Genomic DNA, 21,818 nt, shown 5'->3' on the forward strand with positions numbered 1-21,818 from the left:
GTCCGCCTATCAGCTCGCGCGCGAACCGCCGGGCAACACTTAACTATGTCGTTACTTGCCCACCCACCGACTGGCCGCAGCCTGGCTGTCTGGCTGTGTGGGAGGGGCCGATCCGCGCAGAGCATCGGGTACTGGGCCATCGCACGTAATCTCCCGTTTGGCTGGGCGGCGTGTGCGCTGTTGGGATCGGAACTGAAACCAGGCACGGCCGGGATGAGGAGAGAGAGAGAGAGAGAGAGAGAGAGAGAGAGAGGAAGGGAAGCCGGCTGCGGACAGGTAGTTAGTTCTAGGGCCACAACAGTAACAAAAACAAAAAAAACCAAAAGAAAAAAAGGAAAGGATTGCGGCCTGGCAGGCTTGCTTGCTTGCTTGCTTGCTTGTGCGCCCGGACAGGCCCGTAAGGCTTCCGGGAGCCGGGGATATCTTCAGAGGGCATCATGGGCCGACGGCGATCGCCTAGCCCACAAGCTAACAGCTAACTAGCTAGCTGGGCGGGAGGCGGGCCGCGCCGATTTGAAACGGCGATCTCGGGGGGGGCTGGTGCTGTGCACCGGCAGCGAAACCAACAGGAAATATTTTAAATTATTTATTATTATTGAGGCGAGAACGGCGGCGTGCGCGGCGTGCAGCTGCACCCCCCCCCCCCACCCCACCGGCCGGATGCCGATGCTGCGGGCTTGTTTTGGCGGGCTGGCTGGCCACCGCCCCAACGGGCGCGCGCGGCGGGATGCGCGAGCTAGCGATGCATGCGCGGCACGTTGCATTGCGCTGCGGTCATGTGGCCGGCAGCGACGGCGAGGCGGATGAGAAGAATAAAGAGAGACGAAAGAGAAGATGACACAATAATAATGACGACGACGACGATGATTGCCATTGTGATTGCGACTGCGCGCCCGCCCGACGAGCTGCGACATGCGTGTCTGAGCCTGGCCTGCCCGTATCAGGAGCAGGCCCGCGCACCGCCAACCGTCGCGGACGGGCCTGGTGCGACGGACAAGGACAAAAAAAAAAAAAAAAAAAACCGAGCGCGCGACGGCCTCTGGCATGGCATGGTGGTGATGATTGACCGACTTTGTTGTTGGGCGACATTGCGATCGATGTGCTGCGGAATTCAAATCCACACCGCTCCTGCGTGAGGGACTCACTAACTAGTTAACGGGTTCCGACGGGCAGCAGCAGCACACGCAGACAATCATGCGCGCCCGCGGTGCACGAAAAGCTCCATGAATGAGCGACATAGCTAGTTCGCCCGCGGACGGTGGACGGACGGCCTGACTGACTGACTGGCAGCGAGCAGCAAGCAGCGGGTGCGGACGCGGAGGGCGAAATACGAAGCCGGGGGCGCGGCCGTACGCCGGCGTGACGGAACGGTACGGTACGGTACGGCGAATACGCGGTTCGGCCCACGACACGGCCGGGGTGGACGCAGGCCCACGTTGTGGTGTATTATTGGTATTGGAGTACGGCGCGGTAGTGGCCGACGGGCAGGGCCGGGCAGGCGAGGCAGCAGCGCGTGCCCAGCAGGCCAGACAGCCGTCGCGCAGACGGACCGGCCCAGCAGCGCGCAGAGGCAGCGGAGCGGGGAGCTAGCCAGCTAGCCAGCCAGCTAGCCAGCCAGCTACACCGCCGGTTGCGCAAATAATCATCCCTGGCGCGGCGGCCGCTTGACCCGCATACGCAGGCGGTCATGTGCCTTAAGCTCGGCCCAGTCAGCGTGCGCGCCGCCGCGGCCTGCCCAGCGTCTGGCGCGCCCCGGCCGGCTGGCTCTGATCGGCCTGGGTTGCACGCCATCCCTGCGCCGCGCCAGGGGCCGCCCTTCGCCCGAATCTGCGCCGCCCTCCCACTACTCCCTTCACGCCCGTGCCTGGCTGTTTCCACCGTCACATCGCCCGCCTGCCCATCCTGCCGCGCGGCTGTGCGCTCGAGAGCAGCGACGGAATGACGTGACGCTCACCGGCCGCCGTACCCATCGCGCTCGCAGGGAACGAATTGCCTAAAAAGGAGCTGGCACCAGCGCAATCATCACCATAATCCATCCCATCCCACCGTCCATCATCCCTTTTCACCATGCCCAGCGGCCAGCACGCCGTCTTCGGCCTGCGAGCCTTGTCATTCAAAGCACCCTAGCTCATCCAGAAAACAAGAAGAAAGAAAGAAAGAAGAAACAACCGAAAAGACACAAGAGTCACTCCGTAGCTATCATCGCCCACCGCCTTGGTCCCGTCCCGCCACCCGCATCCATCCCTCGATTGGGCCTGGCGGGTAATTTTTTTTTTTTTTTTTTTTTTTTGTTCTGTCCTGACTCAGGGGGCTGGCTTTGCCAGGGAAGACCGCCGGACGACCCTCTCCCCCCCATGTTTCCGAAAAGGGATGTTCCCTCTTGCCCAAGGGCTGATCCGCGAGCCGGCCCCTCCCATATGCCTGTTTCAAAGGCGTCCAGGCCTGCCTGGGGCTCTGTGTGGTAAGTGGTAGTGGTACTACTACTACTACTGGCGGGCAAGGGCCTTATCGCCGGACCATCAAACTTACGCTTTTTTGCTTTTCTTTTTTGTATGTTTTGTATTTTTTTTTTATTTTTTGATTTTTTAGCGGAGGACTCGTAACCGGGCCATATTCCGATGTTTGGTACGCTCCGTTTCATGTCCTCATGGCCACCGACGCTAGGCTCTTCTCCTGTCTCTTAACACATTTATTAGGCTCAAAAAAACTTGGTACGGAGTATACACACAAAGAATCAAATGACCACCGGCACCAATCCAACTCCTGCGTAGCAGTAGTCCCCCCGTCACCCAGGACCGGGACTGGCCGCCCGGGAGCCGAATCATATGCAATGGATTTGGCGGGAGCAACCTGACTGACGATGATCGCCGAGGGAATCGCAACCTGGCTTCCCTGATCCTCTCTAGTCACCACCACCACCTACTCTCTCTGCTTCTCACGCCGCCCGCCCCGGGTTATCTCCGTCGTCGTTCCGATTCAACTCTCCTCGTCCGTTTCTGCATCGGGCATCACCACGCTGTTCAGATATGTGACCTGTCCAATCAGCGTCTAAAGCAATAATAATAATAATAAAAAAAAAAAAAAAATGAACACGGCATGCTAGTTAGATATCAAAGAGGGTGTGTGGGGGAAACATAATAGATAGACTTCGCGACCGGCACGCGTATATACTTTCGTTGGGGCTTTTTCTTTCTTTTTTTTTTCCTTTTTTTTCTTTGGCTGACGATGCCACATCACATGGAGACACGCCTGAAGCACGGTCCAGCGCAAAGAATCGTGTGGCGGGCGATGCGATTTGAAGGTAAGGCAGGGGTTGGGGGGAGCAATCAATCTCGGAAAAAGGGCCCAGATGGACGCGGGTGTGGATACCCAACCGTCGCCAAACTGAAAAGGGACTGGGCCTCTTCCAGCCAAGGAGCACCCCAACCCCCCCCAGAAATCTGTATGCAAAGTGGCCGGAAAAAGCAGACGCAAGTCCGAACGCTGGTGTGCCCAACAACGAGGCCCCCCGTCCTTGCAGCGTGAGGGATGATGCACAAGACCAAAAGACCGCTTCACCTGCGAAAGGCCCGTGCAAATCCCCCGAGCGAGAAGAAGAAAGAAAAAAAGGAGGGAAAAAAAAGAAAGGGACGGGGCCTTGGAAAATAATAATAATAATAATAACAATACACGGAGTACTCACAAAAGGAACCATAGTCTCGATTACTGCCGCAATCCCATCGAGCGCGGCGCCGCCCAGCACCTCCCGGTCTCGCAGCTTTTTGTTGATCGTGAAACTGCGCAGGCGCAGCAGGTCGATGTTCGGATTGTCCGAATCGTAGCCCTAGAAAGACCAAGGAATCGGTTAGCTAGCTGGCTAGCCCGCCTTGAAAGGAAGCGGTTCTTTGTGTGTGTGTGTGGTTCTTGGAATATGGAACCGGCAAAAAGGCCCGCTTGCGTTGCAACGGTCCCGCCGCGAAATCCGGGCCCCCCCCTCTCGAGCAAGAGCAGCGACGAATAACGAGCCTATTCGGGGTCGGCCAGGTAGTGTGAACTCTGATCAGGGTTGTGGGCTCAGGGGCCTGCGTGGCAAACCCGCGCGCGCCCGCCTGCCGGCGGAGAGAACGGGGGGGGGGGGGGGGGGGGGGGGGGGGGGGGGGGGGGAGGAGCGCTGAGACAGCTCTCTCTGATGATCGCCCATCCCCAGCAGGCGCTGCATGCAATCGGCATCACGGCCGGCGGCCATGGCACTGCTTGACCGTCCTGCGCGCCCGCTGGCCGTGGCTTGTTGATCATCGCGGGATTCGTGCGAGAGACGCCCCCAACCTAACCCTGAAGCATCGACCGCCAGCTGAGACAGCCAGCCGCCTGTCTACAGGCAGTGTGATGAGTCGGGCGATGAGACAAGCCGGGCTCTGGCCCATTGTCCTTTATACCGTCACAGTGTCTCGACGTCTTGGGCGAAGAGCCAGCCGCATTGCCCAGAGTCCTGTTTTTCCCTTCGGCGTAGGGGAGCAGCAGTGAAAGGGCCGGAAAACATACGGAAATCTAAGAAAGAAAGCAACGTTGCGACTCGAGCTCGCAACGTCAAGAGAGGTCTAAGAAATAAACAGCTTCTTACCTTGGGCTTCGTTTTCAAAGCGTTTTCTTGGTTTTGACTGACAAACGACTTGACTACCTTCTTCTCTTCATTAGGAATGCCGTCGAATATGCTTTTTCGCACGTCTGGGTGACTTAGAACGAGCTTGATGCGTTCCGATTGACTGTCGATGTCCCGTCTTAAACGTGCCAGTCTGCCGCCATCTGGCATCCATAAACCTGACCCTGGGGAGACAATGTTATTAGATGGAGAGATCGAGACATTAAATTCGATCTGGGTAGTCTTCGAGAGCCGTGAGAACACCATTCCCCTGGCCCAATACTATGGTTGGTCTCTGTCCATCTGTGCGGACGCACATAATTGCGCGGACCACCAATATGAAAACAATATAAATGAAAGGTGGCAGGAACGTGAAATACATGCTAGCATGGAATCGGGAACGGCCTTCGCTTACCGATGAAACACTTTCCCGGTTCCAAGTGGACATAATAAGCCGCATAAGGGCCTTTGCGGCCAGTACGGGACCTTTTGGAGACGTATTAGAATCGGATAATATAGACTGGGGGTTACAATCTCGGCCTCACCACGCTGCTGAGAAGTGTGGCTGACATCGTCAGAAAGCACGGCCAGAAAGGCGGTTCGAACAACTGCAATTTGAAACCAGTTCAAGTCGTCACGTACCTTGTACGGTGTAGGATCATTTGTGAATCGAACATCTCTATATATCCGGAATACCTGGTCATGTCAGTGTCCCGGGAGAACATATCCTATATCTTAGATTCCTACTTACTAGGTCTTTAACTGGTAGTTCAGGAATAGTACTATCTTTCTCGATTATCTTTTCGCTTAATTGCTCCACAAACGTGTCCCAGTCCTTCTTTGACGTGCGGTAGTCAGAGTCATGACCTGGCATGTATCAGTTGGAGGTTTCGAGTAAAGAATGAACAGAATGAGATGTCTGGCAAGGAAGGAGACTGGCTTACGCTTCAGCCATTCTCTGTTGTTGTTTGCCTTCAGGTCCTCCAGAAACAGAAGCGTATTTGGGTGAATAGTATGATCCTCGTATGGTATGTCACCAGCGTCTCTTGCTTGCGGAAGTTCGATAAAGACTTCTTTTCCAGGACCCAGGCCAGTTCGTACACCCTCTCTCCATAGCTCTTTTCCCTTTGATATTGGTATTCCTTCCAATTCCTTCCCTTTGCGCGGTACTCCCTTGGGAGTTTTTATATTTTGCTTCCTAGCTGTTGGTCCGTTTTCAGATTCATATTCCTGGTCATCTTCATCATCCAGAGACTGCTCGTTCTCCTCTTCGTCGTCTGTTTCCGGGACATAAGAATCGGCGGCGGTAGCGGTCTCTGCAGAGGTCGGGCTGGAAGCTACGTCCGACCCAGATGCTGAAAGCTCGTCGACGGGGTTTTTCTTTGCGCGTTTGAAATACCGGCTCTTCTTGGGCGTCGTTCTAGTTCTGCTTCTCTGCGGTAAATTGTCTGTTGAACGAGGTCTTTTTGTGCTCTTTTTTGTGGAGCTGAGGGCACAGTCCAAATCGCCTTGATCGGGTGACGTGGACACGCCGGGGTTAACACGGCTTGATCGGCGAGGCATGGCAGGGAAGTATTTAACTTGCTATATTGTCTTGTCTGGCTATGGTCAATTCGGGTGGCTGTCAGACGTAGTTATATACACACAGGCCAGAAATACTAGTGTTAAAATGTACCTTCCCTCAATACTAGGATCCGCTATTCACATCCAGCACTGGCTGCTTGCATACGGAGTAGAGAGCGTCGTTATGAGGTGGCCGTTCACCTCGAGTCTTCGGAGAGTTGGTGGTTAGCGCGAGACGGTGACGTTGAAACAGCGTTCATTGGCAGGGAACCGACCGCCATCAGATCATGTCGGCCGCTGAAATGAAGCACATAAAGACTTTGGCTTGAACGGCCTGTGCTTCTTATGGCATTGAGATATTTCAGCTCGATCTTGCACGCGAGTTTAAAAAAAAGGTTGATTTTGAAGAGATTTTAAGCGGAAAGCCCGACGGCACTGCTGATATCGACACGAAATAGTCGAGTGAGCCCACATTGCCCGGTCGCGAAGCTGATACCTTTAAAAAAAGATCTTGAATGAATACGTATGGACCTGCATCAGTGTGCTGCACTTGGCAATGAACCATGCTAATATCTGCATCAGCTGTCGTCAACGGTTGCCAGCCATGGCATCCCAGTCGTTTGAGTCCAGGAAGCAGAAAATTCTTGAAGCTTTAGCTCTTCCCGACGAGGAATATGTAGATTTATCTCCCAAGGGCTCTGTGGATGCTGGGATTCTCGATCTGATCCGCGATATAAATCGCTTAGACGGCCTGGTTACAACAAGTAGTTGTGCTGGCCGAGTCAGTGTTTTTGCCGAAGGGGGAAGCACACCTACGGAAACCCCAGAAGATGATGAGAGACAAGATGATGGCCCAAGCGGTGATGCCGATATACGCAAAGAGTCATGGAAATTTGCTTCTACGGGTGGGAAAGGCAGTGGGACATGGCAATTTGTCTCGCACGACCCCGTCACTATTGGTGATTCGGAATCCTTTCTCCATGATCTATTCGGCCTACACCCCGGAAACGGGGCTTTCGATGTGGAAAATAGCAAGGAGTTGACCCTTGTGCGCTTTCATTTTGAGCCGATGGTAAGCTACGCTGCGTTATGTCAACTAAGAACTTGCTCGCTGTTAACATACGACAAAAGATTCTCCATGTCATGGCAAAGTCACTTGTACATGCTAAACCTGTACTAGCTGCAGCCTCCAACGCCGGATTTCGTGAAAGTGGTATTCAAAGTTTGCGCTGCTTGGATGATTCGACCGCTTGCCCCATTGTCGCTGTAAGATCATCCGGTTTAGCACTGGAGTCGATAATTGGCTATGTTGAGAGAAGCAACGTTTCTCACAAACAGGTTGCCCACAGCCTTGTTAGTGAATCATATCTCCGAATGATGGTTTCAATCGCGAACCAAAGATTCCAAGTCAATCTTGAGCGCATGGGCAGGTTTAGAACAAAACTATTGGCACAGTCCCTAGGGTCATCAAGCCTTCAACCTGGGCATACAGCTTGGGAGGATTCCAGCCTTAGGAGGGAGAGGAAGCGTGCTGAGGGATTAAAAAAAAGAGAAATGCTCAGGCAAGCTGCTAAGCCAGGCTCTCCTACCCACGAGAGCGAGGACGGCCTACCTCTAGCTTTTATGGCCGCTTAAGTACGGAGACTCTAGGACCAATCAATGGCATAGGAAAGCAGTGAAGAAACGTTACTTTTTATTTTTATTTTTATTTTTTCTTCTATCTTTCAAAGTCAAACGCATTTCCAGCCGGGCAGATTACGGGCCCTTGCCCGGACTGGCACTTTGAAGAGAGCCCATCCTCCAACTAGAAGAGGAAAACATAAAAAGAGAAGGAAAAGCCTACGGAGAAATGCTTCCCCCTTGCCTATAACACACCTGCATGGACTGCCGCCATACTTCGTCGACCCTATCGATACCCGCAGCCATGCAGGGTGTTATAGGTAGGAGGTCAGCGACAAAAGAAAAATGCAAGAAGAAACACTTTTTCCAAGGTTTAAGGCCTTGGAGACCATTAAGACCTGGAAAAGCCAGGAACATCAAAACTAGCAAAGAAAAGGGAAAAGAAAAAGACTGCCCCTAAGGGCGACGAGCCATGCCATTATTCCCCGCCGCTCTGGGGGTAGAAGAACCCCTTTGGGGCCCTTCGCGGGTGGCCTTAAGGCCCTCGAAGACTACCTCCCGCAGGACCTTCGTTTCATATTGGATGGCCATGTCCCACTTGAGGTGGGCATGGCCACGGCCGAACTCCAGCCAAATACAGCCAAAAGGAGAGCTAACCCCCTGGCGGGGCACCCAGTTGTTAGCAAGAACCTTGTTGCCTGGGTTCTTCTGTCCAACGCCGGCGGCAACGAGGCGAGCAAACTTCTAGAAATAGAAAAGCATTAGTCAGCCAAATTCACTTGTACTAACAGCAGCTCAAAAAGGTAGCTTACATTCACTGTCTCTTCATTTGCATTTGACTTGCAAATGAGGGTATCAAAGGGCCAGTATTTAGCAGTAGCAGGTGTAGCATTAAAGGCATTCATGTCGCCAGCAGCAGCATACAAAGCAGCCTTTTGACGATCTGAAAATGTCGGGCAACGGAGCCCAGCCGCAAGCAGATCTAGAACAAGTCGACTATCCAAACCAAGTGTCTGTTTTTCCGCAACACGAGGTACCAATGCCTCAAGCTGACGATAGCAAGCATAGTAAAGCGCGTTACGATCTTCGACTGTGTATAGTGCCGTTGCATGCCAGGGAAACTGTTTTAACACGGATATAAGTATATGTACATAACAAAGAAGTGAGTGCGAGAGTTACCTTGTATAAAGTACTTGCAAGCGATTCGTATGTCCTTTGAGGACATTTGCTAGCGAAAGGAGCCTGTGGTAATCTCTGTTAGATTTAAAAAAAAAAAGGAATTAGAGGCAATGTGACATACTCGTCTAGGCATCTCGGCATTGCGAATCATGCAGTAAATCTCTTCTGTAGTAAGAAACCCTTTAAATCCTACAGAGTAGGGATCATTGTTGGGAGTAAGTATTGGCCGTCCATTTTTCCAAAGGATACAATTAGCACGGGGAAAGAGATCTTTTAACAGTTCATCCTGAGAACTTATTTCAACATCAACAACACGGTCACCAAGGTGAGGGGGTGATGATGGGAGGCCGCGATTCAACCATTCAAGAGTTTCCTTAGCGTCTGCAGAGGTGAGAAATTCAACATAGCAATCCATAGTTTTCGCAGTAGATCGATCCATAATGATATGAACTGGAGTACCAATACAAGAAGGCAACAACCTGGCTCGTCGACCCATTAGGTGTAGAACTTCTTGCTTCGAAATACCATAGGGGATCTTCAAAGAGGTATCAGCTTCACGTCTCTACGATGGCAAAACAAGCAAAATAAAACAAGAGAAATTAGGAGAAGCCTTTTCAAGGCTGATCTATATTTAGCAGGGCAAAGCACCACTTACATTCATAATTTTAAGAACACCAGCGGTAGGGATGGAGCTTTGTCTTGCTCCATCATCAATGGGAATATCAATAACTTTTCCGTTAAGATTGATAGTACTGCTTGTGACAGAAATATTGTTCACTGAAGCTAAGCGAGGGTCTGTGCCTGAAAACGTATTTGGCGCTAAGGTGTAAGCTGATGGTGCAGTTACAGTTTGATGGTGTGCTACTTGTAGGCGTGGAGCTCTTTCGTAAGGTTCTGTATGATGAAGAGCTTGATGAGTATTTGCACCAGCAATAGATGGGACTGATTTTGGAGGAACAATCAAGGGACCTTTGTATTCTCTTGGTGCAGCAGACGCGTCATTTTGCAAAGCAGCTGGCTGGAAACTTCCCTGAACACAAGGGGTTTGGTGGACTGCAAGCGTTGAGATAAATTGGGTCTGATATCCTCGAGCAGTTGGGTTGGCAGAGGACGAATTCAATTGCTGCTGGGAAACAACTGGTCCTTGGGGTTGCATCTGCGTAGGTAGACGATTAAAGGTTGCTGGGCCATGATATCCGTGATTCGGTGCGGGAGGAGCCCAGCTTTGGCAGTTGCGGGCGTCTGCAGTAGGTGGAGCCATTTGTGCGTAGCAACAGAACGTACACTCGCAGCGGAAAGGCGTAAATGCAGATTCTTGAGCAAAGAAGTAATAGGCAGGGATATCAAAATTGCAAGAAGCTTTCAATGGGCCAAAAAAGGATTCAGAGCCAAAGGATGGGTGGGCTGGTTGATAGGTAGAGAGGGGCGCGTAGGAAGGTGGTGGGAGACGTGAAGGAAAAGGCGTCAACTGCATAAGCGAAGGCTGGTCTTCCGGAACCGGCGCGACTTGTTGTCGTTCGTTGCTAGGTATAAAAGGGGCGGCATTGGGGTTCATGTGACTCCGCTGGTGGAAAACTCCGCCTGTTCCTCCATCTAGACACCTGGCAACGTTTCCACCCCCTAATATTGGTATCTCACTACCTTCTTTATCATTTCGAGAAGTCGATGATGTCGGATGCAAATGCAACAGTACTTCCAAACAAGATACCGGCATAAACTTCTTCACACCTGACAGTCGGTGATGTTTCTTCTTCCCACGAACTCGGGTCTTGCGATAACGATGTCTCGCCATGGCGACGAAGGTTAGAGAAACAGGCGATTCGAATAAGCCAAGAGTTTACGCTTATATGACTGGCAATCGCGTCTCTTTTGACTTATTACCCTTCAAGATAAAACACTGGTCTAGAGGGGATAAAAACGAGGAATTGAACGAAGCAAGCTGCGAAGAATGAATGTGAAATATTGATAAACAACAGAGCCAGAAAAACAAAAGAGGAAGGAAGAAGAACTGGGGGAAATAATGCACGCTTAGTCGTTTGCGATTAGTCGTTGATAATGGAACGCTGATGCTAAGATAGGCCATTCATAAGGAATCATAGAGCAAGTATCATGACGACAGTGAACAAGAAACTGACGCTTGTTTCTATTGCAAGTTCCACTGGATTCTTGGATACAATAAACATATTTGTGACATGTCTATGGTGATTGAAAGATAGCCAAACAGTATATAATGTTCGAATTCACACATGGAGAAATAGCTTCCTCTTCCACAGATGGACTGCAAGTTGCCTTTGGAAGAATGCTTAATGCAAAAATATATCTTTAGTAAGGGTCGATATATTCAATATAAATGCTGGAAAAGAAAAAAAAAGAAAAGAAAACAGCGATTGTCATGAGATCAGCCTACGCTCTCATAGGTTGAAGGTGTCGGTCCCAGAAAATGCAGGTAAAATCCAGTTAGGCCAAAGGGCTATGTCAGATATCCAGAACGGCAGGACATCATGAAGTGCACACACACTCATCTTGGAATAATCGGGAAAAATGAAATAGGTATAGACTCCCTAGAATTTATTCCAATGCAGCTGTTGGGTGATGACGATTGCGTCCGAAGATAATCTGACAACTGAAAGGTGTCTCAGGACATTGTCACTTGGGTAATTGCAGTGTTAGAAAGAATCGTGGCTATTTTAGATAAGGAAGTAGCAAGAATTGATATCCGGTAATAGACAAAACTCTATACACGACTCCGAAGGTTGCTGCCAAACTCCGCAGACTGTTGCCCGGAAACCTGGAATATTCAAACAAAAACGCTAATCAAACTGCAGGTTATCAGTATATGCATGTTAAAAAGGTACTAGGAATACTGACTGGAGTTAAAAAGGATTCTGCCACAAATCTCGCTCTTGCATTCAGCTAGAATTTGTTAGCATAGCAAAGGAAATTGCGACCTCGACACTCTATGAGAGCTATAGATGAACGTACAAAAAGTTTCATCTCAGATATTTCCTTATCCACCTCTTCCATGAATTGTATTATAAAGTCGACAAGTTTATGTTTCAGCATCGCTTCTGTGTGAAAGTTGGTTATTAGGAATGATATATCATAACCCTAAGTTGCAACATGTTAAATTTTGCAATATAACGCAGATTGGAATATGTTTCTGATACCTTTACGGGCTTTCTTCTTAGGATAAAAAAGGCTTCAGCTCGTTGGGTTAAGAAACGTGTGAACTTGTGTACTAGAATATGTTCTATCTCATCGGCCTGCTTGATTCGGATACTAACTCGAACACTGTTTACGCTAGGCTCAATGAAAACTTTTTCGTTTTCGTTTCGTGCAACTGTGAGAGGGTTTAAAAGAACTTCCGGGGATGTAGCGGCTTCGATTTCTGGAACATTGTGTCTCTCTGATGTCTGCGAAGCAAAGTTTGATACGGCAAGTGCAGCAGTCAAGGAGGATCGAACGCATTGAAGATAAGGGCGTAAGGATTGAGACTGCTGCGGTGTTAACTACAGGCTTGTTGTTACATGCAGAGCGACTCACCATGACGAAATGAGATAACCACTGATTCTTATAGACCAGCGCAGTTTTCACAGCAGAATTAGTAATTTTTTTTGAAATCTTAAGAAAATGCTATACAGTAGAGACGAGGATCAATATACTGTTTATAAGTGGCCCGTCCCTTTCCGCCAGCTGGGTTCGATGATGTTGAATGCTGCGGCCTTCAAAAGTTTGCACTGTTTACATCACAACCCCCGCATCCACCAGTCGACCTGATTATGTAATCCTTCTTACCTGAACCTGAACTCTAGTTGTTGTTTCTTTCTGTTCATAACTCCATCCGATACACAGTTGTGTTAGAATCAACATGGCTACTATACCTGGTAAGTAATTCGCGCATAACATAACTAGATATTACCGACTAACCTGACCATTTCGAATAGTTGTCGTTAAACATCAGGGCAAACGCCTAGATGTGGAGCTCGATCCGACCGCCAATGGCGAAACCTTCAAATTCCAGCTATACTCGCTCACAGGAGTAGAACCGGAACGGCAAAAAATTCTTGTAAAGGGTGGGCAGCTCAAGGATGACACGCTGCTCTCCACGATAAACGCAAAGCACGGCCAAACGTTCATCATGATGGGAACACCCGGATCTGGTGATGCTGCCTTAGCGTTAGGCAAGCCCAAAGAAGCAACTAAGTTTGTGGAAGATATGACTGAGGCTGAGGCTGCGAAAGTCGAAGGTGCTACCCCAGCCGGCTTGCAGAATCTTGGGAATACATGTTACCTCAACTCAACACTACAAACTTTGAGAGCGCTTCCTGAGCTCCAAGAAGAGCTCTTTAACTACAAAACGTCCTCACGTCCTCAAGCTGCTATTTTTGGATCCTCATCCTCTACAGATCTCACAGCATCGCTGCGAGACTTATACAAGCAGATGTCGGAAACTCAGGAGGGGTTCCCCCCGATGATATTTCTGAATTCGCTGAGAACTGCTTTCCCCCAATTCGCGCAAAAAGCTAGAGATGGCCATGGATATGCGCAGCAGGATGCGGAGGAAGCCTGGTCCCAAATTGTTTCCCAGCTTCGTCAGAAACTAGTGATCAAAGATAAGAGCAATGATGATGAAGGCGCTAATAAAGAGGTGTCCTTTATTGATAAGTACCTTTCTGGTAGGTTTGATACGGTACTTCAGTGTGATGAGCCGGCTGCGGCTGATGCAGGTGATATGCCTATTGAATCAACCGATATCTTTCTCAAATTAAATTGTCATATAAGTAAGGACACAAATCACTTACGGGATGGTATTATGGCGAGCCTAGAGGAAAAGATTGAGAAACGCTCGGAGGCACTTGACAGAGACGCAGTGTTCACCAAAAAATCCCGTATTTCCAGGCTACCAAAATACCTTGCTGTGCATTTCGTTCGATTCTACTGGAAGCGGGAGACCCAGAAAAAAGCCAAAATTATGCGCAAAGTTACCTTTCCCCAAGAGTTGGATGTTGTGGAGTTTTGTACGGACGAATTGAAGCAACACTTGGTTCCCGTTAGGGATAAAATTCGAGAAATTCGAAAGGACGAACACGACATGGAAAGGGCTCGGAAGCGCCAAAAAAGAGAGCATCAGTTGGAGCAAGAGAAACCGGCCGATACATCCGTGAAGGAGCCCCTACAGAAAAAGAAGGAAACAGAATCTAAGGCCGCGGATGCAGGTCAGAAAGAAGAAACTGACCAGGTTGAAGTTTACAAAACTGACGCCGAATACGAAGCCGAGAAAGCGGCGGCCCTTCTGGCAGCCAAAAAGGAGCTATTTAGGCTCATCGACCCGACTTTGGCTAGTGATGAAGGAGCTAACAAGTCAGGGCTGTATGAACTACGTGGTGTAATTACTCATCAAGGTGCCAGTGCAGATAGCGGTCACTACACTGCCTATGTCAAAAAGCAAGGAAAATACATAAATGACCCTCAAGCACCCAATGGGAAACGACGAGAAGAAGATGGGAAATGGTGGTGGTTCAACGACGAAAAGGTGTCTGAAGTAGGGGAAGAAAAGATTGAGATGCTTTCTGGTGGAGGTATGTGGTTTTCCTTCAGTTGTCCTGCTCGTTGGCCCTGCTCTTACTGAACCGCCTTTCCTGTAGGCGAGTCACATTCTGCCCTTATACTCCTATATCGCGCTATCGACCTACCAACTACCGAGGAAATCAAGGAATAACGTACTTTGGTATCACATTGCACCATTATAGATAACTATAAACTTCCAGAGACTTACAGCTTCCTACAGTATTTTAGTCCAGTGTGATGCTGCCCGCCGGATTAAATAATACCCCTTGCTCTATGACACAAGACCTATTCTATAAAAGTTTTCTGAATGCTAGAATAATCGATGGAGTTGTTCCTCGAGATCCGTTGAATTGAAATAACTAGTTGCATGTCAGATAATCTACTCTGTACGGAGCAATATGCCAAGCCTGTAGTTTTATTATGTAATTTCAAGATTACTAATATGCCCAGCAATAACATCATTGGCTCAGCCGCTCAAGCCCACTCAAGCCGCGGCCCGCGGCTTAAAGATACATCAATATCAACAGAAATGAGGACAGCCAACTGCGGCCTCATACCAGATATATTATGGCTGCTGTTCTCTGTATGAGAGGTACTCTGTCTATTTCCAACTCTGTACCGTTTCCTCGAATTGTCCGCCCACGGTCCCTGCACACCTTTTGTCATCCAATTTCGAGAAGACGCACTTTCTCAACTTCACCCTCTGTGCCCACTCAAAAACAATCCAATTGGCCTCGTCACCTTCGTTCGGTTTTCTACGCTTTAGCATTTGGCTTTCTCGGCTATTCTTGCAGTAAAATGGTTGTGGACGCAATCATGGGCCCTGTCGCCGAACCAGATACCCCCGAGGATGTAGAAAACCTGAGGCAAATCCAAGAGCAGTTCGACAAACTGCCGATTGTAAAGAAACTCAGAGCCAGTGAAGATTATGTGGAATGGGAAGCGTATAGTAACTTCTCTCCTGAGGAGAAAGCTAGGAGACTTACGACTGGGCCATTAAGAGGAAGTAGAGGCATTTCCACGCAGGTGAGTGGCCATCTTTCAATTTGCCAGGTTCTTGGTTCCATGGTTTTATCGTATTACCTACCGTGAAACAATGCACACTATTTGAAGTTGAACTGCAAACGTGTCCATCAAAACGGAAGATCGTAAATCCAACTAACTCGATTTTGCAGACAATCTTCTGGAACGAGCAAGAGAAAACAGCTACATCAGTCCTTTATCTTGGTGCTGGGATTGGCGGCTGGCCCGGCCTGGTCCATGGTGGCGCGCTGGCAACCTTGCTTGACGAGGCCATGGGCAGAGTCGCCCTTCGGAGTTTTCCGGCCCGTACCGGTGTCACAGCCAATCTAAATGTTAATTACCGAAAGCCCTTTTTTGCAGACCAATTTTGCATTATCACAGCAAAATGTGAACCGGAACAGAGTAACGAGCGTAAGGCTATAGTCAAGGCAGAAATCCGTGATTCGGCCGGCAGCCTATGCACTGAAGCCAGCTCTGTTTTTGTTGTACCACGCAATATGACCCTAAGGAGCCTAGCCGATGGGTTTTGAGGATGCCAGGGAAAAAATGGGCTGAAAATAACTATAGACTAGGATACCCGATTTTGGCAAGAAGCCGTGTTCCACTGTATCAGCTGATAGTCAATAGAATTGACCTAGACTGCGCCATATACCATTGAATTGGATAGTATTTGCAGTAGCAGCAGTAATTCAAACGATGCTACATGTTTGGCCAGAACACTAATATTGCATTGTCACTGGCAGTTGCTGTCATTCCAGCGCCATGACACCTGAGCTGGCTGAGATTAAAATGATAATGAGAAGTCTGGTTGTTTTTTTCTGTGATGTTAGCGTGGATCAGATACATTATCTAGGCAGGATTGTATTAATCCTCTTGTAGTATGAGCACTTTATAGAACTTAACTTAGAGTATCTAAGAAGATATTGATCTAGGAGGGCACAGAAGTGCTGGCATTGTACTAGCTATCCACCAAAAGCATGGCTATCATTAGGATCTTGTTCCCTAGGAAAGCCACTCTACCGACTATCATCATAGCCGGGGATGTTGGTCAGCTGGTGACTTAGGAACCTTAAACCTGGTCCCAATATTACACTTGATAATTCTAAACAGGTGAGATGGTGTTGAAGGAGGTAAAAAAGAGGACTAGTATAGCCAGCTCATTCTTTTGCTTAGCCATAGGCACTGATCAGAATTAATCATGGACAGAGCCCAGCAAAGTTCCTTTTGTAGCTGACCAGCTCTAACACAGCCTTAGTTTAAATAGCTTTATAAAACTGTTGTTGTAAAGTTAATTGATATTCGAGAAACACAGGCCAAAGCCGCCAGGCACAGACGTAATAATACCGAAATACGCATTCCTCTCGTAGACGGGTCACCGACCACTGCCAATAAATAATATAACAGCGGTGTATTTAGAGCAGGCCAACCCTTGGATCGGCAGGGAAAAACTCAATATCAGGCAGGGTCCAAGGATATACTTTACTCAAGCTGTCGAGGAGATCAGCCTCCAACTCCGACCAGTCACACACTGCAGCTGGCGGTACGCCTATGATAATAACAGGTACCGCTTTACGCTCTTTTGTGCCATATTGGTGAAGATTTAGATAGCACCAAGCGTTGAAAAGTCGCTTATTTAGTACCGGAACAATGTCGTATACCGCCTTTTTAAACTGCTCTTGAGCCAGAGGATTTGTCATTATGGGGAACGCCGATGAGCAAAAGCATCTAGCCTCGTCCACGATTTCAACATTTATATTCTTCAAACCTTCTGATTCTAGTAGAAATTTGACTTCGTCTCTCACCGACGCGAACTCGCCCTGGCAGCTATCATCATCGACAAATAGATATAGAATGTCGATGCTCCGCTTTTTATCTCCAGCACTTGGTCTAGAAACATTGTGTAGCTCAATATGGCAGGAACGGAAGCAAGTAGAAACAAGCTCCCGAATCATCGAGATGACTGGTTGAACCTTGGCTTGAAGCGTAGAGTCTGAGAGTTCGTACTTTGTTGGGTACGGCACTGCTTCTTCAACAGTGGACGACCTAAAAGGGTCAGAGTGCAACAGATATGCGCTGATGGACATCTCGCCCCTGGCATGAGTTGAGTCTCGAAGTATTCTGCGGACAGACCTGGCATACGACGAAAAAAAAGGGTCCCTTTCGTCGGCCGAACCAAGAAGCTTAGACTGGGAGTGACCCATGGTAGGGTATTATTTTAAGATTAGCTTAGGTAGAAGAAAAACGAACGTATAGACTACTTTGAGACACAAAAAATAGAAAACCCAGATGCTTATATATGCTGGGTAAGAATATGTTTGCAAGTATGAACGAGACACCAGGGAATGCGCAGCAGGGATGCGGTCCTTAAAAGGGGCGCGGATGCCTGTCACGGTTTTGGCAATTCCGATCCGACGATCAGGAAGCTGCGACTGCGGGTCGTCCCGAACTCTGATGTCCAAGCGCATTGGTGTGTATGGATCATCCAGGGTTCTCAAAGCACGCCCTCAAAATAGAATGATATTAAGATAGTAGAGGGTATGAACAATAAAAGGGACTTCCAGCTAACATGGATTTAGCAGTTATCAGGGTATTCTGTGGCTAAAGCACATCTGCTTAAAGGTAACAATAGCATTCTGAGAAGTCCCATTGCTTCTTAGGAGTGCTTGAAAAAGGAAAACTAGGAATCTAGGTTCTCATAGGAATAGTTTTGCGAATTCCGGCCTCCTCACTGCGCCCTTTGCTGGGAATCAAGTTCAAGATACTCCTTTTCCTTGTCACTTAACTCTCCAGCTTCCCTGGCTATTCTCAACAAAATCGCAGACGCAAGATTGGCCTTTCTCCCATGTCCAAAGAGTCGGTACTGAGCAGGAGAGTTCACGCCTAGATATACTGCCATAAGTAACCTGGTCGCTGCAACAGGGTTGGAAGTCATTATTTTGGATAAAAGACGGAAAAATGTGGGGTTGGCGCCGATATCTTTTAGAAGGTCATCGCAATAGGGGAGGTAGCGGATGGTAACTGCATGCCTATCCGACTTGACAAACTGTAGCATCGATGTTACTAAAAAAATCAAACCTGGGGCGAAATAGAGGCATACCCTTGAGGCAATATGGCCTTGAAATCTTGCTATGGATGCATACATGTTACTAGCTGAAGGCAGGTTAACTCGACCGGCAATTACTGAAGTTGCCCATCTCACTTGTGCTTCGGAAACGGGTATCACGGGTCCAGCCAGTTCCACAAAACCAATGAAAAATAGGTTGGGGAAATCTGGCGAAGCGACCAATTTATACAAATCCATTGAATTGCTCGTGTTAAGGATTTCGTTGTATTTCATCCGATAGCTCTCCTCTGGAACGTATGGAACGCTAAGATGATATCCAGTGCAGCAGATAATGACATCAACTTCGATAGACACCCCATCAGTCAAGACCATTGATGTCTCTGTAATTCTCTCGACACCGGCTCGATGTGGAATGATACGACCAGTCTTGATGTTTTCGACTAAGTCACTTCGCATTGTAACGTTAGCTTCCATTAGCCCATGTTCCGGCTGTATTGCACCAGGAAGTTTGCCCTGGGCATGGTTAGTTATCCGTGTTTGGCACCATTGTGAGAACCTGTGCGGCAGCAATGTTTCAAAAACTCTATCTATACAATGTAAGTTGACGACGCAGGTCACTCATTCTACTGGGAGTCTTACTGTCATATGCTTCGACGGGCTTCCCAAGAAAAAATCGAGGTATGACCCATCCTCCTCTCCGAGTAATGAGATGAACTTCGCTCGCCTGGCAACAAAGCTCCGACGATAAGTCGGCTGCAGAGTTTCCAAAGCCAATTATAGCAATCCTCTTACCTTCGAAGCCGCTTGGCCTTCTATATGTGCGGCTATGGAATACCCTACCTTTAAATGCCTGGAGGCCCTCGAATTCAGGTACAGCCGGCTGATATAAAGCACCAGAGCATGCAAATACTGCATCGTAGGCATCTTCTATAGTGTCTGCTCCCTCTTGGGCAATTTTGACATCCCATCTCCCATCTTTGCCTTGCGAACAGGATAGAATCTTCGTACCAAAGCGAATATGCTCTCTGAGCCCAAAATGGTCTGCGTAGCTTTCTAAGTATCGTAGCATTTTTAGGTGGCCGAAATAATCCGGGTATTGCGCTGGATCAATAGGAAAATCGCTGAAAAATGACGTGTCCCGGCACGAGTTAAGCAACACTCCTGGGTAAATTGAAGTTGATGTTTTGCCCGTTACTGGATCTGGTTCTTCAAAGAGCCATTGGCCGCCGATAGCGTGGCGGGTTTCGAACACAGTCGCATTGAAGCCTTCCTCGAGGCAATGTTTCAAGGCGGTCAAGCCGGAGAGACCTATCCGAATTCAATTAACCTAGGATCTGATAAATTCTGATGCTGCTCACCAGCTCCCACGATTGCGACCTTCGGAGCCATAGGGTACAAGAATGCGATATTAATATCAAGGATAGAAGAGGAGACTGTAGCCTGGTCCTTGAGGTGAAGGTCATTAACTGAGGCGTGGAGCGTGAACTGGCAGGGGCTTCATGGTATTATTGTAGTCGGCCGGTCGGTCTTCCTTCGCGACGCGTAGCGCAAAAGGAAGCAGCACAGGCCTCAGGACCTTTCGTCGATAACATTTGTAGAAGCTATTTCTTGCTCCAGGCAACAAATAAAGCGATACGATACGGTGATCTGCAAATAATCCAGCAGAATTCATTTTTGTCAGAACTCCAAAGAAAAAGTGTAAATGAAAACCATGCCAATTTTGAACTACCCCTTTGGTCCGTGATGTCTCTACTCAATTTACTCGTACACTACTCGGTGCAGAGTAATTCAAGCGCTTCCAACTGCTACTCTTCGAGATGAAATCCCCGTGGGATGTTTGAAAACATAGGATTTGTTGAGAGGAGTTCAATGTTAGAATAGTGACACAACGAGAGCCGTTGAAACCCCCAACTCTGGTGGAGAAAAGGGCTCTCTATAGCTTTGAAATCCCATTATAGTTTTCATTTTCTCTGCAATACTATTGTGAGAAAGTATTGAATTCATTCACTACAGACCACATATACCAGATTTGACTGGCTGCTGCAAAAGTCCCGTAGCTCGTCATCTCATCTTTGTAGGAGAGGCACAAGTTCTCTTTTTCTGTCTTTCCCATGCCGGCATCGCCCATTTGACAGTGTACTCACAAGCTAAGAGTTGTTCAGCAGTTGGCCTTTGTGTCGGTTCAAATGACAACATGGCCCCGAAAAGACTCTCTAATGCTTGAAACTCGCCGCCTGTAACATCCCATTCGCATGTTTCTGGCGTCTCGCCGCGACCCATTTGCCAGATGCGCTTGGGAAGGCGCCGGGAAATAGGGTCATTAAAGCGTCGGAAGTTGGCAACCCATGAGCTATCTATCTTAATAAGTTCGGAGTGATTGGCCCAAGCATTCCACCATTTCTCAGGCGGCGGTCCAAGCATATTGACCATCTCCCCAATGATATCACTTGGACACCACGTAAACGTTTCAAACAGTGGACGTTCGCCCAGAGCATCATATAAATTGACCGCGAGTGTCCATATGTCAGCCGCAGTGGGTTTAATGATGGTATCATCAAAGAGTTCCTCTGGAGGAGCATAAAGGAGTGGGGTATGAAGTGTCGGAGAAGATGTCTGGGAGACAATAAATGACGTTCCGTAGTCAGATATGACAATCTCCGGTTCTGCCATTGCATTTGCAGGCATGTTCCAAGCCATGGAACAGACAGCATGCGGTGGTGCATGTGGCTTGCTGGGTTTCCCGTCTAATCGTTGAACTAGAGCCTCGCACGGCTCTCCATGAAGCTTGTATAATTCATCTGTGCTTAGATCGTCAAAGTTTGGAGCCCGTAGGAGCAAGTTATGAAGGTGGAGGTCTGTTCTGCTTGAGTATCTGATAGGTAAATGGTTTTAATATTCAATGTGAATTTTATTTACCTCCATGGCATACATCATTTGCGTGTAAGTATGACAGTCCCATCAAGCACTGAGCCGCGATCGATCTAGCCGCCTCCCGCGGAAACATAAAATTTGTGCTTTCTTCTTTTGATTTAGCCATGCTCCAGCCAGCAGGCTCTCCAACCAAGCACCGATGACGCCCGTTGGGCCCGTCGAAATCGAATTGGTCTAATAGGCGAGGTATAAATCTCTTCCCAGGATGGGCTGGGTCTCCCTTCGCTAAAACACGAAGTATTTCATCCTCAC

General features: G+C 48.6%; 9 protein-coding genes across 9 annotated transcripts; 3 read left to right on the plus strand and 6 right to left on the minus strand.

The window, feature by feature from the left end:
- Positions 1–2,976: 2,976 nt before the first annotated feature.
- Positions 2,977–6,181, minus strand: LOZ57_002617 (uncharacterized protein; the record flags this gene model as incomplete). The annotated part of the gene is made up of 7 exons (XM_049251681.1): positions 2,977–3,048; positions 3,683–3,823; positions 4,601–4,861; positions 5,034–5,104; positions 5,164–5,314; positions 5,370–5,485; positions 5,563–6,181. The coding sequence occupies 7 exons, from the start codon at positions 6,179–6,181 to the stop codon at positions 2,977–2,979; spliced, it is 1,431 nt and encodes a 476-aa protein (XP_049109486.1).
- A 604-nt stretch (positions 6,182–6,785) lies between these two features.
- Positions 6,786–7,816, plus strand: LOZ57_002618 (uncharacterized protein; the record flags this gene model as incomplete). Its single annotated transcript, XM_049251682.1, has 2 exons — positions 6,786–7,253; positions 7,313–7,816. The coding sequence occupies 2 exons, from the start codon at positions 6,786–6,788 to the stop codon at positions 7,814–7,816; spliced, it is 972 nt and encodes a 323-aa protein (XP_049109487.1).
- Positions 7,817–8,257: 441 nt separating this feature from the next.
- On the minus strand, positions 8,258–10,772 carry LOZ57_002619 (uncharacterized protein; the record flags this gene model as incomplete). The annotated part of the gene is made up of 5 exons (XM_049251683.1): positions 8,258–8,545; positions 8,614–8,922; positions 8,981–9,043; positions 9,102–9,542; positions 9,636–10,772. 5 exons carry the CDS (start codon positions 10,770–10,772, stop codon positions 8,258–8,260), a joined length of 2,238 nt encoding a protein of 745 aa, XP_049109488.1.
- A 1,018-nt stretch (positions 10,773–11,790) lies between these two features.
- Positions 11,791–12,526, minus strand: ARC19 (Arp complex subunit; the record flags this gene model as incomplete). Its single annotated transcript, XM_049251684.1, has 5 exons — positions 11,791–11,799; positions 11,849–11,893; positions 11,963–12,088; positions 12,148–12,474; positions 12,524–12,526. The coding sequence occupies 5 exons, from the start codon at positions 12,524–12,526 to the stop codon at positions 11,791–11,793; spliced, it is 510 nt and encodes a 169-aa protein (XP_049109489.1).
- A 322-nt stretch (positions 12,527–12,848) lies between these two features.
- On the plus strand, positions 12,849–14,699 carry UBP6 (deubiquitinating enzyme; the record flags this gene model as incomplete). The annotated part of the gene is made up of 3 exons (XM_049251685.1): positions 12,849–12,864; positions 12,925–14,559; positions 14,626–14,699. The coding sequence occupies 3 exons, from the start codon at positions 12,849–12,851 to the stop codon at positions 14,697–14,699; spliced, it is 1,725 nt and encodes a 574-aa protein (XP_049109490.1).
- Positions 14,700–15,364: 665 nt separating this feature from the next.
- Positions 15,365–16,101, plus strand: LOZ57_002622 (uncharacterized protein; the record flags this gene model as incomplete). The annotated part of the gene is made up of 2 exons (XM_049251686.1): positions 15,365–15,574; positions 15,724–16,101. 2 exons carry the CDS (start codon positions 15,365–15,367, stop codon positions 16,099–16,101), a joined length of 588 nt encoding a protein of 195 aa, XP_049109491.1.
- Positions 16,102–16,983: 882 nt separating this feature from the next.
- Positions 16,984–17,772, minus strand: LOZ57_002623 (uncharacterized protein; the record flags this gene model as incomplete). Its single annotated transcript, XM_049251687.1, has 1 exon — positions 16,984–17,772. The coding sequence occupies one exon, from the start codon at positions 17,770–17,772 to the stop codon at positions 16,984–16,986; it is 789 nt and encodes a 262-aa protein (XP_049109492.1).
- A 524-nt stretch (positions 17,773–18,296) lies between these two features.
- LOZ57_002624 (uncharacterized protein) lies at positions 18,297–20,024 on the minus strand (the record flags this gene model as incomplete). Its single annotated transcript, XM_049251688.1, has 4 exons — positions 18,297–18,614; positions 18,669–19,222; positions 19,275–19,943; positions 19,994–20,024. 4 exons carry the CDS (start codon positions 20,022–20,024, stop codon positions 18,297–18,299), a joined length of 1,572 nt encoding a protein of 523 aa, XP_049109493.1.
- A 672-nt stretch (positions 20,025–20,696) lies between these two features.
- LOZ57_002625 (uncharacterized protein) lies at positions 20,697–21,569 on the minus strand (the record flags this gene model as incomplete). Its single annotated transcript, XM_049251689.1, has 2 exons — positions 20,697–21,507; positions 21,565–21,569. 2 exons carry the CDS (start codon positions 21,567–21,569, stop codon positions 20,697–20,699), a joined length of 816 nt encoding a protein of 271 aa, XP_049109494.1.
- Positions 21,570–21,818: the final 249 nt, after the last annotated feature.

This window comes from Ophidiomyces ophidiicola (assembly GCF_022830035.1).
Source record: "Ophidiomyces ophidiicola strain CBS 122913 chromosome Unknown scaffold_7, whole genome shotgun sequence".
In the NCBI taxonomy this organism is placed as follows: Eukaryota; Fungi; Ascomycota; class Eurotiomycetes; order Onygenales; family Onygenaceae; genus Ophidiomyces; species Ophidiomyces ophidiicola.